This window comes from Genypterus blacodes, unplaced genomic scaffold (assembly GCF_046128005.1).
Source record: "Genypterus blacodes isolate CSIRO-AG114 ecotype Tasmania unplaced genomic scaffold, CSIRO-AGI_Gbla_v1 ptg000350l_1, whole genome shotgun sequence".
Taxonomy (NCBI): Eukaryota; Metazoa; Chordata; class Actinopteri; order Ophidiiformes; family Ophidiidae; genus Genypterus; species Genypterus blacodes.
The window spans coordinates 46,563-70,000 of record NW_027467134.1 but is presented as its reverse complement, the minus strand read 5'-3'; the positions used below and the strand labels follow the sequence as shown (position 1 = coordinate 70,000).

At 48.7% G+C, this 23,438-nt stretch overlaps 4 protein-coding genes across 5 annotated transcripts in view; 2 read left to right on the top strand and 2 right to left on the bottom strand.

The window, feature by feature from the left end:
* Positions 1 to 13,629, top strand: part of ano1a (anoctamin 1, calcium activated chloride channel a) — a 31,119-nt gene extending 17,490 nt beyond the window's left edge. For both annotated transcript variants that reach the window (XM_076138189.1, XM_076138188.1), the window contains exons 10-25: positions 1,336 to 1,400; positions 1,489 to 1,623; positions 1,790 to 1,950; positions 3,533 to 3,618; positions 5,643 to 5,711; positions 6,249 to 6,323; positions 6,465 to 6,666; positions 7,604 to 7,715; positions 7,813 to 7,870; positions 8,068 to 8,168; positions 8,424 to 8,560; positions 8,638 to 8,790; positions 8,909 to 8,961; positions 9,160 to 9,344; positions 9,734 to 9,839; positions 9,938 to 13,629. In XM_076138189.1, coding sequence (XP_075994304.1) covers positions 1,336 to 1,400; positions 1,489 to 1,623; positions 1,790 to 1,950; positions 3,533 to 3,618; positions 5,643 to 5,711; positions 6,249 to 6,323; positions 6,465 to 6,666; positions 7,604 to 7,715; positions 7,813 to 7,870; positions 8,068 to 8,168; positions 8,424 to 8,560; positions 8,638 to 8,790; positions 8,909 to 8,961; positions 9,160 to 9,344; positions 9,734 to 9,839; positions 9,938 to 10,213 — 1,974 coding nt within the window. In that variant the 3' untranslated portion in view covers positions 10,214 to 13,629. The remainder of the gene's footprint in view (positions 1 to 1,335; positions 1,401 to 1,488; positions 1,624 to 1,789; positions 1,951 to 3,532; positions 3,619 to 5,642; positions 5,712 to 6,248; positions 6,324 to 6,464; positions 6,667 to 7,603; positions 7,716 to 7,812; positions 7,871 to 8,067; positions 8,169 to 8,423; positions 8,561 to 8,637; positions 8,791 to 8,908; positions 8,962 to 9,159; positions 9,345 to 9,733; positions 9,840 to 9,937) is intronic.
* A 952-nt stretch (positions 13,630 to 14,581) lies between these two features.
* On the top strand, positions 14,582 to 16,479 carry fadd (Fas (tnfrsf6)-associated via death domain). Its single transcript, XM_076138202.1, has 2 exons — positions 14,582 to 14,936; positions 15,410 to 16,479. The coding sequence occupies exons 1-2, from the start codon at positions 14,642 to 14,644 to the stop codon at positions 15,682 to 15,684; spliced, it is 570 nt and encodes a 189-aa protein (XP_075994317.1). The 5' UTR covers positions 14,582 to 14,641; the 3' UTR covers positions 15,685 to 16,479.
* A 352-nt stretch (positions 16,480 to 16,831) lies between these two features.
* Positions 16,832 to 19,252, bottom strand: LOC142988905 (high choriolytic enzyme 1-like). The gene is made up of 8 exons (XM_076138204.1): positions 19,199 to 19,252; positions 18,895 to 18,898; positions 18,706 to 18,783; positions 18,460 to 18,615; positions 18,130 to 18,250; positions 17,753 to 17,931; positions 17,437 to 17,518; positions 16,832 to 17,092 (listed from the first exon to the last, which is right to left on the bottom strand). The coding sequence occupies exons 1-8, from the start codon at positions 19,250 to 19,252 to the stop codon at positions 16,966 to 16,968; spliced, it is 801 nt and encodes a 266-aa protein (XP_075994319.1). The 3' UTR covers positions 16,832 to 16,965.
* Positions 19,253 to 21,378: 2,126 nt separating this feature from the next.
* Positions 21,379 to 23,195, bottom strand: LOC142988906 (hatching enzyme 1.2-like). The gene is made up of 9 exons (XM_076138205.1): positions 23,092 to 23,195; positions 22,976 to 22,979; positions 22,788 to 22,859; positions 22,520 to 22,675; positions 22,316 to 22,436; positions 22,021 to 22,199; positions 21,835 to 21,916; positions 21,590 to 21,714; positions 21,379 to 21,470 (listed from the first exon to the last, which is right to left on the bottom strand). Coding segments are annotated over exons 1-9 (810 nt in total). The 5' UTR covers positions 23,161 to 23,195; the 3' UTR covers positions 21,379 to 21,468.
* Positions 23,196 to 23,438: the final 243 nt, after the last annotated feature.

Here is a 23,438-nt window from a genome sequence, read left to right as displayed (position 1 = left end):
TCTGTCCCTCCAGTGGACGAGCCGGTGATGGCTCTGCGGCATGATGGAGAGCCTGGCTGCGCTGCCTCTGGCGAGCTGCTGGGTCGGTGGAGGTGTGAGAATGTTCCAGCAGCTGGCAGTGATGTAGGAGCCCCGGCCGGCTGCTGGCCCTTTAAATACTGAATGAGTCCCTCACTCAGCTGCTCTGCATGTAAACCAGTTGATCAGGTGCTGCTAAATCATGCTGGAGATCACACACCTCATTACCTCCACCAAGGAGGACAGGTTTGTGTGTGTGTGTGAGCAGGGTGCACCTTTACATTCGGCCTGATGGGGGCGCTCTTATTACCATTTTGACATTTTGGCTCAGCTGTCTCTACATTTAGCTGTTGGTCTCTCTGTGGTCCCCCTTGGCATTAAGACTGAGAACTAAAGTAGACCTCTGGAGTCCTGATGGAGTGTGAGGAGGTGAAGTCCACCCAGACCTGAACATGAATCAATCAATGTGCCGACCCCAGTATGGATCAGGACGTTGTTATGAGACATTTCAGGCCCAAATTGACAACTATTGATTCCTTTGTTGTTGGTGTGGAGCTGAGAAGAACCCATGCTGCACAGTAGGGCTGCGTGTCAGAGTGAGTCAGTATGATGCTGAGCCTGCAGGTCTCTCTTTGGAAGAGGAAGCAGAACTCTAATGTTCCCCTTCTAAACAATCAGCCATGTATCACAGCTGCTGATGCTGCCTTAAAGCTGTGGCTGATTCCATCAGAGCAGAACTTCAATCTGAACGCTGCAGGTCTGAATCTGATCTTCTCTTGCTTTAGGCTCAGACTTTCCATCCAGATAATAAAAGATTTAGTTTTGTTCCCACACCTTTATTTTAATAGGAGACGCATCTCATTGTGAACCTGAGAGATAAACTTCCTGCTGTAGTGAAACATTAATACATAGAATAAATCTGTAGATCTGCACTGCAGCAGCTTCTCTGTTTCTGCTGAGAGAAGCTGCAAATGTATTTATAAACATTTAAACTTTGATACATTTGACTCAACTGTCACAAACCACTGTTATTCTATCTATCATCCAATCATCATTATGAACTAGAACAATGTATTAAACACATGATAAAGGGGAAATCCAGGTTACCTGAAATAAAGACTGTAACCCAGAGCGGCAAACAGAGCGGCAGAACCAGCAGAACCTCCCCAGTAAAAGGTCAAAGGTCACACGGGCACCAGAATGAAACTTCCTTAATGACTGCAGCTCTGCTCATACACAGGAGCTATTATATGAGATGCTGACTGTCAGAATGAATTCAGAGTGACATCATTGTTAACGTCCATCTTCTCCTCCCAGCTGCTGTATGAGGAGTGGGCCAGCTACAGCGTCTTCTACAAGTACCAGCCCATCGGACTCATCAGGTCAGAGTTCAGACTCTCCTCCTTATGTTCTGCTGACTAAACAAAACAAGACACATCTCACAGTTTCTACATGCGTGTGCTGCTGCAGGAAGTATTTTGGAGAGAAGATCGGCCTCTACTTCGCCTGGTTAGGAGTTTACACACAGATGCTGATCCCTGCTGCCATCGTGGGCGTCATCGTGTTCCTCTATGGCTGTGCTACCGTGGACGACAACATACCCAGGTACACACACACACACACACACACACAGATCAGCTGATTGATGTAAATGAGCTCCAGGTTCTGCTGATAAGATGTGAAGTGTTGAGAGTGTGTGCGCTGATCTCTGTGATCTCTCCCCACCTTCCTCTTCCTCTTCCTCCTCACTCTTCCCGTCCTGCACCATCAGCATGGAGATATGCGACCCGAGGAACAACATCACCATGTGTCCGCTGTGCGACCGCGCCTGCAGCTACTGGAGGCTGGGGACGGCGTGCGGCACGGCCCGGGCCAGCCACCTGTTTGATAACCCGGCCACCGTCTTCTTCTCCATCTTCATGGCGTTGTGGGGTGAGAACACACTGACCCAAACATCATCATGTCCCCTTACAGGAGGAGGTCCAGGCTCAGATCTGGACACCACAGCCATCACTCATTTAGTCACAATCACAGTTTAGGAGACACTTTGTGAGAGCTTCTGTTCAGAGAGATTCATCTCTGCATACGTAATGTGACACAAGTTTACTTTAATACAACTTGTGCTGATGGACACAGCTCATGTTGGGTCTGCTGTGTCTCGTCTCGTCTCGTCTGGAACAGAAGATCAGATCCAAACTCAAGCCTTAAATAACTGAGCTGTCTTAGATGTCATCTTTAGCGTTCTCCAGCTCGTGGGTCAAACCGTGGGAAAGTTTCCTGACATACAAATGAGGAAATGAGGCGTTCATGAATGAGAGAACGCGGTTTTGTGACTTTGCCCTTGAATGCCTCATGAACCCGCCGGCTGTGCTGGAGGAACTCCCTTCATAGTTCCACTTCCTGGGCACAGAGACGTCACCAGTTTAAAGAGGAAATGATAATGAGGTGTGAAGTGGCGTAGATGTCACGCTCTCACGTAACCATGGTTACAGAGCCCGTGGTGACAGGCTGTGATATGGCTCAGTATGTTTGAATGCTGTTCACCTCCTGTCTTGGCTCTGGTTGACCCAAGCGTCCAGTGTGGCCCTTGACCTCTGTGAGGGTCCAGGTCCGGTCTGACCCACGTGAAAACAGAACCGAACACGCAGGTCAAACGCCCTGAGGTTCACGTTAAAGCAGCTTTGATCTCTGTGCTCCGCTCTCTTCACCTTGAATAAAAGATTCAAACCCTCAAACTCAGAGAGCGACTGTGAGTCCACAGAGCAGCAGAGAGCGGCGAGTCCTCTGGTGTCTGATGTCCTGCCAAACCACGCCGCCATCTGTCAGCAGCAGCAGGAGGGTGTGTGTGTGTGTGTGTGTGTATGTGTGTGTGTGTGTGTGTGTGTGTGTGTGTGTGTGTGTGTGTGTGTGTGTGTGTGTGTGTGTGTGTGTGTGTGTGTGTTTAGATGAAGCTTGTGTCTGACTGTGTGGCACCATGGAAACCATCTGGATTTGTCTGGTAGATCTGTAGATCAACATGATTCACTGTAGGATTGTGGGTAAATTCAGTCAAAGTGAACCTCTTGTTCTTCTCTGCTGAAGATCGACTGATCCTGCTGCTGTCTCACTGATATGAGGCAGGAGATGAAGACGTGATGGCGTTTAGCGTCCTCCTCTTCCTCTTCCTCCTCTTCCTCCTGCTCCTCCTCCTCCTCTTCCTCCTTTTCCTCCTGCTCCTCCTCCTCTTCTTCGTCCTCCTCTTCCTCCTCCTCCTCTTCTTCCTCTTCTCCCTCCTCCTCCTCTTCCTCCTCTTCCTCTTCCTCCCCCTCCTCCTCCTCCTTTTCTCTGCATGATGATCTCCTGGCCCTGCTGGTGTTTGCACTGATATGATACAGGAGATGAAGATGTGATGGATAAGCGTCCTCCTCCTCCTCCTCCTGCTTCTCCTCCTCCTCAGATGAAGATGTGATGTAGTGTAGCGTCTTGTATGTTGTGTCTTGTGTGTTGACGGAGCTTTGTGTGCTTGTGTGTGCAGCGGTTCTCTTCATGGAGCACTGGAAGAGGAGACAGATGAGACTGAACTACATCTGGGACCTGACAGGCTTCAGCGAGGAGGAGGAGGTGAGGAAGAGCACTCTGCTGGTTTATAGTTCATGGAGAGTGACAGGCCGCTGCGTTTAAAGACTCTGGAATGAGACGTAACTGAAAATGTCTCCATGTGGCTCCTACTTACTGCCACAGACGAGGAGGAGGAGGAGGAGGAGGAGGAGGAGCGATGAAGCAGCAGGTCTGTCTCTCTGCTGCTGTCTGTCACCACAGACTGACAGAGTGACAGAGTGACTCTCACTGTGGGAGCTAAATGAGTGTGTGTGTGTGTCTGTGTGTGTGTGTGTGTGTGTGTGTGTGCAGCTCTTTATCATCAGGTACTTTAGTTTCTTTTGATCTAAACTGTGGCTCTGTTCTGTTAGCTTCTGTTAGCTTCTGTTAGCTTCTGTTAGCTTCTGTCGCTCTTGTGTTTCTGTGCTTTGTTGCTCGTTTGACCTTTGAAGTTAAGAGAAGAAGACTTAAGCTCCAGCCAATGAGATGAGAGTGTGTATGTATGAATGTGACAGCACGACACCCATGAACAAACACACACACAACACACAGCGGCTAATGTTCATACAAAACATGTCCCAGTACGCATCATGAGGCCTCTCAGGGCTGCTCAGCTTATATACAAACGTGTGTGTGTGTGTGTGTGTGTGTGTGTGTGTGTGTGAGTCCCTGATGTGTTGATGTTCATCCTGTGACTGACACGTTCTTCTTCTTCTCCCTCTGTGTTTTGTGGCGTGTTTCAGGAGGAGCATAAGGTTTGGATCCATCGTACCTTCGTCTTCCTCCTTAACAAGCTGTTTCTCCTCCATTTTGCAGCTGTTACCTCACATTAACCCTTTCTCCCTTAAGGTCTCTAACATCCTGCCTCCAGCCCTTCCTCTCCTCATCCTCCTCTTCTTCTCTGTGACGTCCGTCCTCGTGCCGCTCGTCTCCTCCGCGTCTTGTTTGCGTGGGCGCCTAACACGCCGCCGCTGCTGTTTGTGTTCTGATGGCAGCACAGTGGACAGTTAGCTGACTGATTACACTCTTCATCCTCCTCCTCCTCCTCCACCTCTGCCTCCTCCTCCTCTTCTTATTCTTCCTACCCCTTCTTCTCCTCCTCCTCCTCCCCACCTGTTCCACCTCCTTCTCTTCTACCTCTTCTCCCTCCTCCTGCTCTTCTTCTCCCTCCTCCTCTTCTTCCTCTTCTCCCTCCTTCTCCTCCTCCTCTTCTTCCTCCTCCTCCTCCTCCTCCTCCTCTTCTTCAGTTTTTATACTTTACTGAAACTTTAGTAAAGCCTGTAACAAAGTGAAGAAAGTATTTACATTAAAGAGAGAAGGAGAGCTCTCACACCCTCAGGGAGAACAAACTAACCAGCCACACACACCCGGATCATCTCCACCACGCCTGCCCTGTGTGTGTCTGTGTGCGTGCGTGTGTTTGTGTGTGTCTGCACGTCACCCGTGGCGCTCCAGGCCGGGCTCTAACCTCCAGCTTTTCTCTCCTAGCAGCGTCTGCGGCTGCATGCAGCTGTTTTCCTGTTCCTCCTGCTCTCCTGCTGCAGCATGTCTCTGTGGGGACACGGAGGACACGTGTCCTCCATGATGGGACACAGGAATGCAATGTACCGCAACTTCCTTAGTTGGCCCTGCTCACTTGATGTCACACTGATCCTGAGTGAAGTGTGTGAACCTAACTTGGGATTTTCTGCACAGTCGCCCTCAGCTCACCTATGAAAAGAAACTCTGTTTATAGGACATGTGAAGACACCAGAAGCCTCCTTCCATCACTTAAATCAGACTGGATGCAGTGAAACCTGGTCTACCTCGTTCCTTCATGGACCTCCTCCTGCTCCTCCTCCTCCTCCTCCTCCTCCTCTTCTTCTTCTTCTTCTCTCTCACAGCGCTGTAGCAGCCTCCTGCTTTCACCAGATGTTCTCCGCTCCACACGGCCCCCTGCTGGCTTGCTTGCACACTCGCTGCTTGTCGCCGTCGTGCCGTCGTGCCGTTGTGTTTGTTTGTGTGTTTTGTGCGTTGGCGACTCGTCAGTGATGTCATTTCTCTTGCAGGACCACAACAGAGCAGAGTATGACACCCGTGTGAGGCAGAAGACGATGAAGCAGGAACCGACCCCTAAGGTACGACTACTGACATCACCACGGCTCCATCAGCCACTGGAACACAACATCACATCTGAGACACACTTCAGAAAAACAGAGAACTTAAGACAGAGAGATCGTCATCACCATCGTCATGGCGATGAGAGGACACTGCTGCTGCATCACAGGCGTGAGCTTCCTGATGTGTAGAGACGTGTGGAGTCTATATTCATCTTATTAACCTCTGCTGGTGTGGAACCAACGTCACCAACTCTATTGTCTTTACACACACACACACACACACACACACACACAGAGTGCTGACCCAATTTTCTGTACGCTTGAATGTGACATTAAGGCTACAGGCAGGATTAGCTGTGCTCCACTGCACAGTGTGTATGTGGTGAGCGTGCCTGTGTGTGTGTGTGTGCGTGTGTGTGTGTGTGTCCTGCCGCAGGCATAAGGAGCTGCCTGTCACAGCATAAACACATACACACACGTGTAGCATTATATACACTGTCTGTGACCTTACTGTGTGTGTGTGTGTGTGTGTGTGTGTGTGTGTGTGTTCCTCAGGGTGAGAAGGTGAAGCTAACCTGTACAGACAGACTGCCAGCCTACCTGACCATGGTGGTGATGATGGGCTTGATGGTGAGTGAACAGACTCCTTCCTCTTCCTCTCTCTCTATGTTCACATATAGATCTATACAACTATAGATCTATAGATCTATAGTTCATATGTCAGTTTACAACAATGACTTTTTCTTCCAAATTCCAATATCCTGCTTCCAGATCAGTGTGACCTTCGCCATCGTCTTCGGCGTCATCCTGTACCGGATCAGCATCAAAGCGGCGCTGCACATGAGTTCCTACCCGGCAGCCCGTTCCAACATCCGAGCCACCGTCAAGACCACTGCTGCCATCATCAACCTCATCGTCATCATCATCTTAGACGAAATTTATGTCAAAATCGCTAACTGGCTCACAAGGCTGGGTAAGGAAGGAGCCAGAAGGTCCTGGGTTTGAATCCCAAGCTCTGTATGGCCTGAAGGCGCTCTGGCTCAATCAAAGCCGCCCTCCGGCAAATTTAACGTGCAATTGGTGCAAATCCTCCTGTGGATGTGTGAGGAGCTGAAGCTTCAGTGTGGATGTGTGAGGAGCTGAAGCTTCAGTGTTGATGTGTGAGGAGCTGAAGCTTCAGTGTGGATGTGTGAGGAACTGAAGCTTCAGTGTGGATGTGTGAGGAACTGAAGCTTCAGTCTGGATGTGTGAGGAGCTGAAGCTTCAGTCTGGATGTGTGAGGAGCTGAAGCTTCAGTGTGGATGTGTGAGGAGCTGAAGCTTCAGTGTGGATGTGTGGGGAACTGAAGCTTCAGTCTGGATGTGTGAGGAACTGAAGCTTCAGTCTGGATGTGTGAGGAACTAAAGCTTCAGTGTGGATGTGTGAGGAACTGAAGCTTCAGTGTGGATGTGTGAGGAGCTGAAGCTTCAGTGTGGATGTGTGAGGAACTGAAGCTTCAGTCTGGATGTGTGAGGAGCTGAAGCTTCAGTGTGGATGTGTGAGGAACTGAAGCTTCAGTCTGGATGTGTGAGGAACTGAAGCTTCAGTGTGGATGTGTGAGGAGCTGAAGCTTCAGTGTGGATGTGTGAGGAGCTGAAGCTTCAGTCTGGATGTGTGAGGAGCTGAAGCTTCAGTGTGGATGTGTGAGGAGCTGAAGCTTCAGTGTGGATGTGTGAGGAGCTGAAGCTTCAGTCTGGATGTGTGAGGAGCTGAAGCTTCAGTCTGGATGTGTGAGGAGGCCCTGTGGCCCTCCAGGCCCTGTGGTGTTTCTGAACTAAACACAGTGATTGATTGATTGATTGATTGATTGATTGATTGATGACTACACCGTGCTGCTGCAGGAGCTCATTGCTGAACCGTTTCTGTTTCAGAGGTTCCAAAGACAGAAAAGAGCTTTGAGGAGCGCCTGATCTTCAAAATCTTCATCTTGAAGTTCGTTAACGCCTTCACTCCCATCGTGTATTTGGCCTTCTTCAGGGGAAGGTAAGAGACAGAGTCGCTCCTCACTGCTCTATGTCAGCTCTGCCTCAGCTGCTCTGTGCTGTCTTACTGCCCCCTGATGGTCGTTTGTGTTCTGCAGGCTGGTTGGTCGTCCAGGAAACTACCTGTATGTTGTTGGATCATACAGAATGGAGGAGGTGAGGAAACTAGAAAGATCCAAACTATAATAACAATAACACATCATTGTAGAAATAATAATAGTTATCTCTCTCCTCTCCTTCCTCTCTCTCTCTCTCTCTCCCCCTCTCTCTCTCTCTCTCTCCCTCTCTCTCTCTCTCTCTCCCTCTCTCTCTCTCTCTCTCTCTCTCTCTCTCTCTATCTCTCGCCCCTGCAGTGTGCCCATGCAGGTTGCCTCATGGAGTTGTGTATCCAGTTGTGTATCACCATGTTAGGCAAGCAGCTCATCCAGAACAATCTTTTTGAGATTGGCATTCCGTGAGTTTACACACACACACACACACACACACACAAGCATTCACACAACTCATTGTATGGCTCTTCTAAATGTGGTTCAGAATAATAGCTGTTGTAAAGTTGGACTCGTGGTTTGGAGTGGAGGAGTGTGTACTTCTGTCTCTCTGCACTCTGCTACACACTCTGCTCTATCTTTAAATGTCCTCAATCACTATTTGCTATGTATTCATTGGACAGCGTCACAACAACATGATGTGTGTTTGTTTGTTTGTGCAGGAAACTGAAGAAGCTGCTGCGTAAGAGAAAGTCTGAGAAGGATCAGGAGGAGGAGCGGAACAACGCCATGCAGCGTCACGAGAAGGACCACATGCTGGGCCAGTTTGCTGGCCTCACCCCAGAGTACATGGAGATGAGTGAGTCACATGAGAACAAGAACAGTGATGACCTGATGACCTCAGTATAAACAGCTGTCCTCTCCCTCTCTCCTCAGTCATCCAATTTGGGATGGTGACTCTGTTCGTGGCTTCCTTCCCTCTGGCTCCGCTCTTCGCTCTTCTGAACAACATCATCGAGATCCGCCTGGACGCCAAGAAGTTTGTGATGGAGCTGCGCAGACCCATAGCTGCCAAAGCCAAAGACATCGGTAGGCCTCAACAGTCAGCACCTGAGACGATACCACAGTAACGCCTCTGTGTGAGTTTGGCCTTGGCAGAGGGATGTGCTCCAACTGAAGCTGACACGGTGTTCTTCTTCCTCTCCAGGTATCTGGTACAACCTCCTGAGGGGCCTCAGCAAGGTGGCAGTCATTGTTAATGTGAGTCCCTGGTGAACCTAAGGATCACGTTGCATAATGGTTCTGTTTGTAAACACGACACAACTTCTTGTTCCGGTAACGACAAGAGGACGATGCTAGTTTGTAGCAGGAGCGCTAGTTTGTTGCTCTTTAGCGTTAACATTCATGATTAAGAAGACGTAGTGACTGTAGTGACTCCGCCTCCTCTGTGACCCTCAGGCCTTCGTCATCTCCTTCACGTCTGACTTCATCCCCCGGCTGGTGTACCAGTACATGTACAGCCCCGACGGCTCCATGCACGGCTTCATCGATCACACGCTGTCCTACTTCAACGTCAGCGACTTCCAGCCGGGCAAGGCGCCGCTGCAGCCGATGCACCTGGGCTACAAGGTGGACATGTGCAGGTGAGAAGGAAGGACCCTGAGATGGAGCTAGTTGGGTCTTGTCCAGCCTGGGTGGAGGTATTAGGAGCTCTAATCAGAACATCACGATATCACAGAATCTTTATATTTTCTCCCACAAAATGTTCTTAAAACCAAGATTAAACAGTTAAACCTCATGCAAACATGCAGAGATGCTGAGGTGAGAACAACATGGAAATAACTTTGTGTTTGTTTGTGTGTGTGTGTGTGTGTGTGTGTGTGTGTGTATCAGCCAGACACACCGGCACCAAACATGCAAAACTGCATCTTACATAATGTGTGTGTGTGTGTGTGTGTGTGTGTGTGTGTGTGTGTATGTGTGTGTGTGTGTGTGTGTGTGTGTGTGTGTGTGTGTGTGTGTGTGCACGCAGGTATAAAGACTACAGAGAGCCTCCCTGGTCCAACACGCCCTATGAGCTCTCTAAGGAGTTCTGGGCCATCCTGGCAGCTCGCCTGGCCTTCGTCATCGTCTTTCAGGTTCACAGCTACACACACACACACACACACATGTTCACGTTCATCTCAGCGGTTTGGACCCTCAGAAAGTCACGCTGCTGTGTGATCTGTGTGTGCAGAACGTGGTGATGCTCATGAGCGACTTTGTGGACTGGCTGATCCCAGACATCCCTAAAGACATCAGTCTGCAGATGCACAAAGAGAAGATCCTGATGGTTGAGCTGTTCATGAAGGAGGAGCAGGGCAAGAGGCTGGCGGTCCGGGACAACCACAACTCTGACAACTGCACCGCTCCGTCATTCACCAATCACAGCCCTCCGCAGCCGCGCCCACGGCCCGTGTTTCACGCCAACGCTAACTCTCCGACGAGAGCCGCTGCTGCGTGGAAACCGTGACGACAACAAGCAAACACACATATAAACATCCTGTAGATAACTAGAGTAGCTCGCTGGCAAACATCCATTAATATTTACCAGCTTCAGAGTTTTGGCTGAATTCATGTTGTGTGGGAGCCTCTGCAGGAATGACATCATAGGTAAACACGCTACAGCTCCTCCGCCGGGTCGGACACGACGCATGTTTGATTGATGCTTCACCCGTGTGTGTGTGTGTGTGTGTGTGGGTGTGGGTGTGTGTGTGTGTGTGTGTGTTTGTGTGCTCATATTTCACAGCAACGAGACAGAACAAGTGAATCCAGTTTAGTTGAACTGTCGAATTTGAAATGCTAGGATCACAAAACCACATCAGTCATCAAACATGTTGGATGTATCTAAAGGAAAAAGCCATTTCCTGCCTCTAAGGCATTTCTTTGTTAAAGTGAGACTGCAGCCATGATTTCAGGTGATTCATGTCCAAACGTGTGTGTGTGTGTGTGTGTGTGTGTGTGTGTGTGTTCCTCTCTCAGGGTGTAGATTCTCTTCAGGTCTCTAATGGGCCCTGATGGATCCAGGCTCTAACTCATGTTCATGGATCCATCAGGGTCCATTAGAGACCTGCAGACCTGAGGAGAAGAAGAACATCTACATGATGAGACGACTTACAGAGGAACACACACACACAGACATTTTGTAAAATCACTTTAACAAAGAGCTCAGAAAGCACAAACCTCCGCCAAGGCTGAACATTCCTCTCTAATCTAACACATAAGTGTGTGTGACTCCTTGAACACAAACCCTTAAATTAACCCCTTAAATCTGGACGCTGTGTTGCTCCGCACGTTGATTTGTTAGTTGTGTAGAAGTTGTGCGTCACTAAAATGCCGATTCCATTTTGAGTTCTTCTGTTGAACACCGACAAACCAAAGTAAACACATAACACCCCCCCCCCCTTTGGCGGAGGTAATGATGTCATCTAAACACAAACCAGTGCCAACAGACACTAAACTGGAACAGCATTTAGCGACGTGCTCTTCCTGCCACATCGCGTCCATGCGTCCAAACGGCCCTGCTGAGGAGGAAGACTCCCCCTCCTCTTCGTCTCCTCTCTCCTCTCCTCTGGACAGCAAAGCTCATAGAGACGTTTTTCATTTTTGCACAATTAAATCGAAATCCAGGAATTTATTTATCTTTTTACCTTTTTGAATATGCAACATAGTCAAGCATTCTGCTGCAGGGGGCGGGGCCGGGGAGGGGGCGGGGCCTGTAGTTTGTACTCTTCTCTCTATAAGCACATCGATCACCGGGCTGAGATTTACTCCTCAAAGCACAAGCAACATTTTTACTCATTCCAACTAACTGGAATAAACAGAACACACAGTGTGTGTGTGTGTATGTGTGTGTCTGTGTGTGTGTGAACACGTTTGTTTCATCGCACACCAGGAAGTGATGAAACTGAGGCCCCAGGAACCTTCAAAGGACTTCAGACGAGGAGATGACACAGTGTGCAGTTTGTCTTTAGGAGGCTTTGACTCGTCTTCATGCTTGTGTGTGAGTTTGGATGTGATCTCCCTGTTAACCTGGCTGTGATTGGTCCAAACATCACACCTGTCAGGGGTCAAAGGGTCAAGCTCAACCAGCCACGCCATGTTTCCAACCTTTGCCACAGAGAGCAGAAGGGGAAAAGACTCTAGAACAAAGACAGAATGACCCGGAAGTTCTTCTTCTTCTTCTTCTTCTTCTTCTTCTGATGAATCCCAGTGTGAGATGTTGTTGTGTTGTTCATCCTGAGGGGCCTCAGTTCAAGTAGAGCAGCACATCTACGCCCCCTGGAGGTGAGATTGTTGACTGCATCTACTCACAGTGAGTGTTTTCACTCAGTGAGCGTTTCTGCTGGTTCCCTTTTATTTGAGTGGTTTTGTTGGTGTCTCCGCCCTCTACTGTGGCGAGACAGAGTCTGTAAGTGTGTGTGTGTTGATTCACATGGCACATGGTACAGTGATCCCACCTGCCAGCTGTTGTCATGACAGCCTGGTGTGTTCCTGTGAACACACACACACACACACACACACACACACACGTGATGGTGACTGATCCGAAGCAGATAATGCTACAGCACATTTGCCAGATTGTCACTTTGAAAGTTGGCAAATCTACATTTCAATGATGTGTTAGTGACCTCTGACCCCACAGGTGTGTGGACAGATTGAAGGTGAAGTTGATGGTGTGTGAAGCTTTGCCAGTGTGTGTGGGTGTGACCTGCAGACCAGCTGACCTTCTGATCTTAACTCTGCTCCATGTTTCTCCCGTCGTCGTCGTCGTCGTCGTCGTCACTTCCCTGCCTTTCCCCCCCGGCTGTCCCAGGGATTCAAACTAGCATCTTCTCTCCTGCTCCTTTAAGCTGAATCATTTAATCATGTATTGAGTTGCCTTATATTCTAAAACCTTTGATATCGCCCTACAGACTGAATACTCCTTCCTCTTCTATATCAAAGTTATATTTAAGTAGAGCTGATTTTCCTCCCATGATACAAACTCTGCCCTCTGCTGTAAATACAAGAAGCCCCGCCTCCTGGCCCCACCCAAGACTGATTGATTGTATTATTAAATGTTTCATATTCTGTCATGTGACTTCACATTCAGTCAGGTGAAAACTGCATCGCTCAACTTTAGAGGATGTAACAGCAATTTGTAAAGTTTCTTAAGCGCTCATGTTGTGGAGTCTAAGTGGTTTTGTCAGGCCGACGCCCCCTCTCCACCACAGAGGCACCGCTGCTGGAGCTCAAGCAACAATATGAGATATCAGCCCAGCGTTGCGTTGAGCTGCATCATGCAAAGCTCTCAGGTTCCTGCTCAGTCCACCTGCAGCTCTCACCTGTGGTCAGAGAGTCAGAGGCCCAAGAACCTGAATGCCTCGCTGTCCCAGGCCCGTCCAGCTGGGTCTGACCCAGAACACGCTGGAGGGATCATAGCTCCTACCTGGCCTGGGGAACGAGGCCAGAGAGGAGAACATCTGAGATCCTTGGCTCAGCCTGTTGCCTCTCTGCCCTCAGTGAGCGTGCATGGAGTCACACTGCTGCACTGCCACTGGATTCTTTTGTTAGTTTCCTGCTTATCGCTCCTGCTATGGTTCCAGTTAGTAACATCTGATCACAGTTCCTTTGGTGGAGCCCAGCAGGTTAAACCACAGAAAGGCTCAATAAACCGAGCTGATGTGTCTCCAGCTCCGGCCCCTGAGGAGGAGGAGGTGTGTGAGGGTCTCAGCTGATCAACCACAGCCCAGCTCAGAGGACTCAGGGCCCAGTGACTCTGTGTGTCTCAGTCTCACTCTTCATCTGATCATTCCAGTTTGATTGTGTGTTGAAGGGTTTCTGCTGCTGCCTACAGTTTAATCTCATCACAAAGTTCCTTTAGTCATTTTCTGGGGTTTGCTTTTATCCTTTCAGCAAAAACTGCACAATGTTTTTGAGCCGGCATTAGAGAGTTTGAGCCCCATGTTCCGGCTGCAGGAGGGTTTATGTTCACATTCAGCTGCCTGAACGCTACAAAGACGCGTTGGCTTCATTCTGTCCCCGGGCGTCTCTGAGGTCTCGTGTGTCTCTGAGCCCGTCCTCCTGCTGGGACGCCGTCCATGAAATGTTCTTATCTTGAATTTCAAAGCACATTTCACGTGTTGACTGTATCCGCATGTAAACCGACTTGTTCTGTCTCTAATACTTTATGTCCTTCCTAATAAATGAAATGATGCATACCAGGACTGAAACAGGTTGTTGTCTCTCTCTCTCTCTCTCTCTGCCTCTGCCTCTCTCTCTCTCTCTCTCTCTCTCTGCCACTCTCTCTCGCTCTGCCTCTTTCTCGCTCTGCCTCCCTCCCTCTCTCTCTCTCTGTCACTCTCTCTTCCCCCCTCTCCCTCTCCCTCTCTCTTTCTCTCTCTATTAGGTTTCAATATTATTTAACATAGGCAATTTACAGGGCATACACTTTAAGGTTTGTGTCCACTGAAATATTCATATTTTGAGCTTGTAGAAGGAATGTGCATCACTAAAAAGGGAGAAAGTGAGAAAGGAATGTTATGATTAAAGGGGGAATTAAAGAGAAGTTTATCTTCATAGCGCTATTCAGCCTAAAAGACAATACAAAGTGCTTTTCAGACCAAATAATTCAAGACAATATAAAGTAGAGCATAAACTTCTAAATGTATAAAATAGAATTAAGGCAATCAAATAATAAAATGAGATGGTTTTTCTAAAGATATGTCAATAAATACACGGTGCGTGAATAACGAGCCCATGACTCCATTCAAAGCCAAGAACGAGAGTTTAAACTTCTCTAAACTTCTAAACTCTGGTGGTGAAACAGCGCCTCCCCCGGCGCAGCGAGGAAGTGAAAGCACAGCCTCGCGCTTCCTGTTTGTCACAGCCGCCTCGCGCTGACTCGCTCGAGGGGAAAATGGCTTCTATGGACTTTAACTCCGTCCTGCTGCAGATCTCTGACAATCTGCCCATGAAGCAGCTCGAACGGCTCACGTTCATGTGCCGGGACGACGTGGGGAAGAAGGACAGAGAAACTATCGACACCGGATTCAAACTTTTCCAACTTCTCATAGAGCGCCAGAAGCTGGGACCCCAGAACCGCGACTACCTGTGCGACAAACTGTCCGCGATCCAGCGTCTGGACCTGAGCGACACACTGAGAGACTTCACGGCGGCGATCAGCGAGCAGCACCTGGGCCCGGAGGAGACAGGTACGGGGCAGGGCCGCGGGGGGGCGCTGTTTAGCCGCTGCGGCTACGTTTCACTTTTATTTACATTCGGTCACCTGACAGATGGAAGGAATGTTGTGAAGCTGCTCATGCTACAGCTACAACATACAACATACTATCAGACACTCTCATACCAGCAACCATGGCGACGACTGCTTTGATTGATTTTATATTAAAGATAGAGGGGCTTGATTATGGAGGAGTGGAGAGTAGGACAGGTTAAAGGTTAAAGGTTGTTAGATGTTACAGTCACAGTCTTTATAGGTTTCGGATTAGTCTCAGCCTTGCAAGAGGTATGAAACAGTACAACCTAACTTACTGAACAGGACTCTGAACCTGATGGTGCTCTGGATCTGTGTGTGTGTAGATATTTACTCTCCATCTGTTGATGCTTCTTTTGTTTCCCTGGACTGTCATCTTGTTTTAGTTTCCTTGGCTTTCTCTTCCCTCTGCAGCCAACCTGAACATTGCCAAAGAGGTGCTAGTAGAGACCGTTGGGAAGCATTGGCGCAAACTTGGCCGTAAACTGGGTCTGAGCGAAACCAAACTGGAGTCCGTCTCCAAGAGGCACCCCACAGACCTGGAGGAGACGGTGGTGGAGCTGCTGAAGGAGTGGGTGAAGCTCCAGAAGTCTGAGGCCACCGTTCAGACGCTGCTCCAGGCCCTGAGGAGCTGCCAGCTCAACATGACCGCAGATAAAGTGCAGGAAAGACTGTCTGACAGACTCTGATGGACACCTGTCAGGTTGACTTCACACTGCTGTGATTTGACTCTTTGATCTGTGAGAGAATCATCAGAGCTCACTGACATTGTTTTCTTTAGTAAGTTGGAGCGTTTGTGTTCACCTATCAGGTCTGCATGTATGTCTGCACGGTGACAGGGGACAGGGTCAAAGGTCAGAGGTACTATAGGATAGAGATCAGGGTCAGAGGTCAACATATCAGTATCTAACGAAGCTTCAGGTCCACTCACACCAGATATCTAAATGAAAACAATGTCAGTGACTGAGTTCAGACATCATTTAAGTTAAAGAATGAAAACTAAAGTTGTAGGAAGCTGAAGAACAGAACACAACAGATTGAGGATGAACAAGTGGACTTCCTGGTTGTGGTCACACATCTAAAGCAGCTTTAATGATCCGTGTTTGAGACTAATCAGTAGTTCATTATTATGTTTGATGTTTTAATCAAAGATAGAAACAGAAACTCCAGGATGATCCAGGTCTGAATAAAGCCGTTTAGACTCAGGAGAGGAAGATGAGACGAAGATGAGACGACACTGGGGACGTCTCCGTCTGTCTGCTAGAGACACTCGGATATGTGTCCAGCTAGAACCAGAACCAGAACCATCCACTGCTTCCACTCATCCATCTGCTTTATGTGGCCTTGTGATAAAGATCATATAGTATTAATACAAAAGGGAAACACTTTGGATGAATGTGTTGAGATGTTTGACGTCACTGCAGACACCATGCTGTTTACATGGATGATGTCATATATGATCAATAAATGAGTTTCTATCTGAAGTCTTTGGCCCTCAGCTGATTCCATGAAGCTCCTCCCTCATTCTGACACATTCAACATGTTTGATGGTGGAAAGATGAAAGATGAAAGAAACCAAAGTGTGCTGTCAGATGTTTAGAGGTGTAAGGCCATTGTGATTGGTGGCCAAAGTTAAGTGGGCGTGGCTCAAGTGTTGCATCTCATCCTGAATGAATGTGATACATATATAACACATGAAACATCAGTGACATCACAGAACATGGTAGAATCAAAGGTTTGTGGGTTTGTCAGATCCTTGGTGGAGGTATGAACAGACTGATCACACAGCAATGCTTCTTCAATGATTGTTTACTATTTCAGGACTCAGTTCACATCTCCCTCTGCGATGTCAGGGCAGCAGGTCAAAGGTCACACACACCTTCTGTAAAGGACATGCAGGCTGAATCCAGACCGGGCCGGTGTGATGTTGACATGTAGATGAACACGTGTGCAGTTGTTGTGTAGGTCCCTCAGCACTTGTAGAGCCGGTTGAGCCTGTCGATGTCGTTGCGGCTCATCTGGGTGGCCTGACCGAAGGAGACGCTGCTGTTGGGGATGGGCTCCATGGTTGGCCGGTTGTTCTTGGAGAAGGCGTATCTGAGACAGAGACCAAAGCAGGTGAGACCAGGTAACACACATGACTCACACATGACTGACTCATCAGGACTCATCAGGACTCACTACTGAGGCCTGAGTGGACTAAAGAGCAGAACCCAGTCAGTCCACTGGGAGGCGCTGCTGCACTGAGCAACAGGAAGGAAGGAGAAGTAGGAAGGAAGGGAGTATTTCTTTCCTTAACCCTCCCTGGTGGTGGAGCTCTTGATAGAGCATCACAGGCCACATGAGCAGATGTTCTGCTCTACGTCTTACAGATTTGACCTTAAAGATCTGGACCTTTCTCTGACGGAAGCCAACCAAAGATCAGCTGAAGGTGTTGTTACCTCTCATACTGCATGACAGAGCTGTAGTCGTACGGAGTTCCCTGGTTCAGCGTGTCGATCTTATAGAAGTTGTACTCCATGCCTGCAAACACACACATACACACAGAGTCACTGTTACACTTACACACACTCACACACACGCACACACCACATCCAGCTCATCCCTCTGTCAAGGCCGGATAAGTCACAGTTTGAAAGTTCTAATAAAAACTAATTTCATTAAATATATTCACTCATTTCTCATGTGAGGTGATGTAACCCAGTAAGGGGTCACAGCAGATGACCTTTGACCCCCCCCCCCCCCCGGCCTTCTCACCGTCTATGATGTTGTCCCAGTGCACCCTGATGTGGTTGTCCCTGTCGGAGCGCGTCTGCTCGTGGTTGAAGCCGAGGGCGTGGAGGAGCTCGTGCTGGACGGTGCCGTGGTACAAACAGCCCTGACGGCTCAGAGACACCGTCTGACCTCCGCCCTGACGACCCACGTAGGAGTAGCAGCTGTTAGCACACAACAACGGGAGAAAGACTCCATCTTACATTGGTGAAGAAGCAGGATGCAGATCATGTCTGGATCATCTCTGAGAAGAACATCATTCCCCTTCTACTGCAGACATGTTCCTCAGCTCTTCCTCACTCACATCTGTATGTGAATGTGCTGCTTCCCTATTCTTCCATTGACTGATTGTTGTTTGTTACCCGCTTCTGGACTCGATGCTCAGCCACTCCACATCTCCGTCTTGGTAGGGTCTGAAACGGATGCAGGACACTGAGGAGAAGGACTCCAGGCCACGGGTGATGATGGCCTGCTCTCTGGAGGCTGGAAGCACAAAGGGAGAAGGATGAAGAACTGCACAACATCACAAACTTTCCATGTCCATCAGCTGCAGTCCATTGGTTTATCACCTTAGGATGGATTATAATCCTGAGGCACTTTGATTACATTCCATTACTCAGATGTTATGAAAGAACAACACCCTCAAAGAGAGCCAGATACACACACATGTCATTGTGCATGGTCGTGCTCACAGTAGTGGTTGTTGATGTAGTAAGGAATGTACGCCTTCCCGTCGCTCCACTTCTGCCACAGGCAGCCTCGGGAGGTGCAGGGGTCGGCGTTCCTGTCCGCCTCAGACTTGATAGCGATGTCACCCCCGATCAGGGTGGGTTCGTCTAGGTCAGGGGCTGCAAGAGCACAAGCAAAGGTCACAAAGGTCATGCTGAGAGGAAGGACAGCTCCCACCCTCAGTCAGACCCTCTGGTTGATGGACTCACTGCGGTCCCTGTTGGCTCGATCCAGCAGCCGGCCCACTGAGAGCTCCCTGGTCGAGTCCTCCTCAAGGCCAGCAACATCTGGACAACACAGAGACACAACACAGACTGAGGACTGCATGGAAACACACACTCATGACATCATCCAGTAAACCTTCTTATCCTGATGTGTTTATAAAAATGAATTCTTACCTTCCTGTACGAGACGAGCCCACAGGGACATGGAAGAGAAGAGCAATCACTCATTACTCTGTGTGTGTGTGTGTGTGTGTGTGTGTGTGTGTGTGTGTGTGTGTGTGTGTGTGTGGGTCTGTGTGTGTGTGTGTGTGTGTGTGTGGGTCTGTGTGTGTGTGTGTGTGTGTGTGTGTGTGTGTGTGTGTGTGTGTGTGTGTGTGTGTGGGGGGGGGTCTGTCTCTGTGTGTGTGTGTGTGTGTGTGTGTGTGTGTGTGTGTGTGTGTGTGTGTGTGTGTGTGAGAGAGATGCTGACATTTCCTACCTCAGCCCAGGAAGAGGAAACCAGCAGCAGAGCCACAACAGAGAAGACTAACATGACTGCAACAGACCTGGAATGAGGAAGAGGAGGAGGAAGAGGAGGCCAAACAGTGTGAGCTCACGCAACATTACACAAGCTCCTAATTATTTTGTTTCTGTGTGTTTGTGTGTGTGTGTTTCTACTCCTGTGTGTGTTGTTTTGTTTTGTGTTTGCTTTTAAATGTTCTAACTTATGAAACCTGAATGTAGCTCAACTTTCTGACATCACTTTAAATGTTCATGAAGTTCCTCTCTCTCCTGAATCCTCTCCTCACCTGTTCTCCTGAGGGCAGAATGCTGTCCAGCTGAACACGCGTGTGCTTTATACACGGACACACAGAGCCTCAGAGTGCTGAAGCAGCTTGTCTGTGTGGCATCGCCAGGCGCCAGCGTGTGAACCAGCACACCTGTGAAGAACTCGGCACACGGCGAGGACGGCGAGGACCGGAGCCTCTGAGGTCTGTCATTCAAGCACCCCTTGAGTGACCTATGACCTACAGATCCTAAACACTGTTTGGGGGATTAGCTAGCTGCAAGTAGTGAAGCTAACTACTTTTCCAGTAGCTTGAAAGGAGTTCAGCTACTTCCAAAGCCACTGCTACTCCCCTGATCAAATCCCAGCATGCATCACTCCTCCTGTGGCTCGGCCGTATAGAGCCGGGTCGTCTGTGGATATCAAACATTTCAGATTGTGTTTGTTATGACACAGAGTCTGATTTGACTTTAAAGTCTTTGACACATTTCTCTGTTTATTATTTAACAACCCTTTAAAGTAGCTACAATAAAGTTGGAGCTACATTTTCTCAGGAGCTTGTACATTACATTACATTACATTACGATCATTTAGCAGACGCTTTTATCCAAAGCGACTTACAATAAGTGTGTTCAACAAAGGTAGATAAAAGTGAAGCTAACTGCTTCATCGAGAGAGGAACTTATCAGAATAAAGCTACTAAAGGTTCCTGCTGCAGGGGGATGCTGTCTGTCTGTCTGCCTGCCTGCCTGCCTGCCTGCCTGTCTGTCTGTCTGTCTGAGCTCAAACCAGCTGCTGAGTGTGTGAGAGGAGCGCAAACAGTTCTGCTCTTATCAGCATGAGACCTTCACCATACTGCTGTTAACAGACCCACCCACAGCAGGACACACCCACTCTGACAAGGTCACAAACACACACACACACACACACACACACCCCGACTCCACTCAGGCTCTCTTTCGATTACATGTTTCACACAACTTACAGATTCAAGAAGAGGTGAAGAGAACCGAGCAATTTGAATGTTTATGAACTTGCTCTCAGCTCACCTATGAAATGACATCATAACCTACTTTACAACTTCAGATGTGGAGCCTTAAAGTTAAATTAAAATAGTAGAGTACCAATTCTCTCAAAACAAACTTCTGTACTGCGGTGAAGTATTTTTATTCTGTGACTCTGTGACTGACAGGTGGAGGCTGGTGGGCGTCGGCCTGACGCCCACCAGCCTCCACCTGACATCTTATCAATGGTTTGACTACATCCATCAAACAGCTGAATCAGCAGTCAGTAAAGGCCCATGTCTTCTAGCTCCGCCCCCTCTGGTTGATCACCATGCTCTGAGGCTTAGTTAACCACATTGAGTCAGAATAACATCTAATATCATGAACAGCAGAATTTGATGGACAGTTTAGATTACAACGAGGCTTTCTGAACAATTTGACCTGAAAGTTAGATTTAATTGTTGTTTTCAAATGTTGTTTCCTTATTAGTTTAGTTTGAAGTGTTTAGATTTGAGCTTGAAGAGAGACAGACGAAGCCTTCAAAGGGTCCAATATAAATCTGTAGTGGTCTTGTGTGTCCCTGTGTTGTGTCAGAGGTTAGGAGCTCAGGAATCAACTAATATTCTGAACAGAAGTGGAAATTCTCATTGAAAAGGTTGGAGTTCCTCCTCATTAACCCTCTGTGTCATCAGTGACAGCAGACAGACAGATTAGATTCATTTGTTTGAGTTCAGTTCTGTTGTGTTATTTTATAGTGTCATTCTCTGTGTGTGTAGTAGTTTGACAGGTGGTTGTCACAGTGGTGACCTTGCTGAGCAGCTGTGAGTGCTTTATGTTCACACAGGATACAAGAAGGAAAGGTTTAGGGTTTGAGTCAAAGCAGCTTTATTGGATGGACGTTGAGTTCAGGCCTGCAGCTTCTGGAGTCCAGTGGAAGACGAGGAGATGAGTTTCCCTCTGATGTGTCTGTCCAACAATCTCTGAGACAGAACCAGGGTCAAAGGTCAGCAAAACACCATGGAAATGGATCTATGGACATACGTGTGTGTGTGTGTGTGTGTGTGTGTGTGTGCGTGTGTGTGTGTGTGTGTGTACTCACAGCACCGATAGAGCGTGTTGAGCCTGGCGATGTCGTTGCGGCTCATCTCCCTAGCGTTGCCAAAGGACACGTTGGGGTTTGGGTAGGGGACCATGGTGGGCTGGTTGTTCTTAGAGAAGGCGGTCCTACAACAGCACACAGAGCAGTGAGACTGAAGCACACACACACACACACACACACACACACACACACACAATCACACACACACACACAGAAGCACACACAGCCTCCTCTTCTTCTTCTACCTGTGGTACTGCATGACAGAGTTGTAGTCGTAGGAAGTTCCCTGGTTCAGGGTGGCGATCTTCCTGAAGTTGTGCTCCATTCCTGTAAACACACACACACACACAGACACACACCATCTCATCATCTCCAGTAAAGGTGATTGCTCTTGTAAGTTGGACTCCTGACCTAATGAGCTGCTTCATTACCTGACTGGACGTTCTGCATCATCACTCTGATGTGGTTGTCTCTGTCAGAGCGGGTCTGCTCGTGGTTGAATCCCAGGGCGTGGAGCAGCTCGTGCTGGACGGTGCCGTGGTAAAGACATCCCCTCCTGGCCAGAGAGACCACCTGCTTACCGCCACGACGCCCAACGAAGGAGTAACAGCTGGTTTGGGTCAGAGTGAGGGTCAGAGGTCAGTTAGGGAGGCTGCAGGCACATCAGCATCTTCATCACAGCTCATTAACTGTCCTAATAAGGACTAATATTAATTAATATCCTACCCATCCTTTGACTCGATGCTCAGCCAGTCGCGGTCGCTGCTTTGGCTGGGCCTGAAGCGGATGCAGGAGAAGGAGGAGAAAGACTCCAGTCCACGAGTGATGATGGACTTCTCCCGAGAAGCTGGAGGGACGACGCAACACAACATCATGAAGGAGACGCTGACATAAGGACAGCAGATATCTGGGACTCAAGCTGACACTTACAGAAGTGACTGGCGATGTAATAAGGGATGTAAACTTTCCCATCGGTGTACTTTCCCCACTTGCAGCCTCGGGAGGTGCAAGGGTCAGCGTTTCTCTCGGCCTCGTTGTCGATGGTGACGTCTCCTTCGATCAGGATGGGACCATTGTCAGAGCGAGCTGAAACACACCAAACAGAACCTTCAACGCTCCTCACAGAAGAATCTCATGGATGATCTGAGATGTTGACGAGACTCTTTGGGTCAAACTGGCTGCAGCGTCTCTCACTCACTCAGGTGACTGTTGGCTCTCTCCAGGAGCTCAGAGACTGAAAGCTCTCCTGCATCCTCAGCTGCTTCCTCTGCTCAGCCACATCACAAACAACAACACATCTTTAACTACACACTGTGCACACATACATCAGTAACAACGCTGTGTGTGTCAGCAGAACGCAGCAGACGAGTAGGAAAGAGGATTTACCTGTCTGCAGCTTCAGCAAGTAACAAGGGAAGAAAACACACAAAGAAATGTTAGAACCAGACAGAAGGTTTGTCCAAAATGAGATGATGGATCCAGCGACTGTGTGAAGGTCCTACCTCCTCATGAGCCCAGCAGCAGGCAGACAGCAGGAGCAGAGCCAAAGCAGAGAACCTGAACACAGACATGGCAGCAACTAGACGACCTGTAGGGCAAAAGTGAGTCAAGGCAGAGTGAGAGACGCCACAGGAAACACAACCACAACAACAACCAGGAGAGGATGGAGCGCTCCGGTCCAACCAGAGAGAGTTAGAGGCTGAAGTGGAGACGCTCAGAGTGCATTGTGGGTAGAGAGTTCTTACCTGTGAGACTCTGTGAAGACAATAAGCAGCTCAGGTTCAGCTGCAGGTTTTTATGCTCCTGTGAGCGGCCGGCCAGGCCCAAATATGGAGCTAAAATACTGAGG

Coding starts and splice junctions, on each gene's coding strand:
- LOC142988905 (XM_076138204.1), bottom strand. CDS start 19,252: ATGTTAGTCTTCTCTGTTGTGGCTCTGCTGCTGGTTTCCTCTTCCTGG. Junction 18,616..18,705: donor TCGAGCCAACAGGGACCGCA/GTGAGTCCATCA, acceptor GTGCTCTTGCAG/CCCCTGACCTAGACGAACCC. Junction 17,093..17,436: donor TCTGTCATGCAGTATGAGAG/GTAACAACACCT, acceptor TCTCTGTCTCAG/ATACGCCTTCTCCAAGAACA.
- LOC142988906 (XM_076138205.1), bottom strand. CDS start 23,160: ATGTCTGTGTTCAGGTTCTCTGCTTTGGCTCTGCTCCTGCTGTCTGCC. Junction 22,200..22,315: donor AGCATCGAGTCAAAGGATGG/GTAGGATATTAA, acceptor GACCCAAACCAG/CTGTTACTCCTTCGTTGGGC. Junction 21,917..22,020: donor GATGCAGAACGTCCAGTCAG/GTAATGAAGCAG, acceptor GTGTGTTTACAG/GAATGGAGCACAACTTCAGG.
- fadd (XM_076138202.1), top strand. CDS start 14,642: ATGGCTTCTATGGACTTTAACTCCGTCCTGCTGCAGATCTCTGACAAT. Junction 14,937..15,409: donor CCTGGGCCCGGAGGAGACAG/GTACGGGGCAGG, acceptor TTCCCTCTGCAG/CCAACCTGAACATTGCCAAA.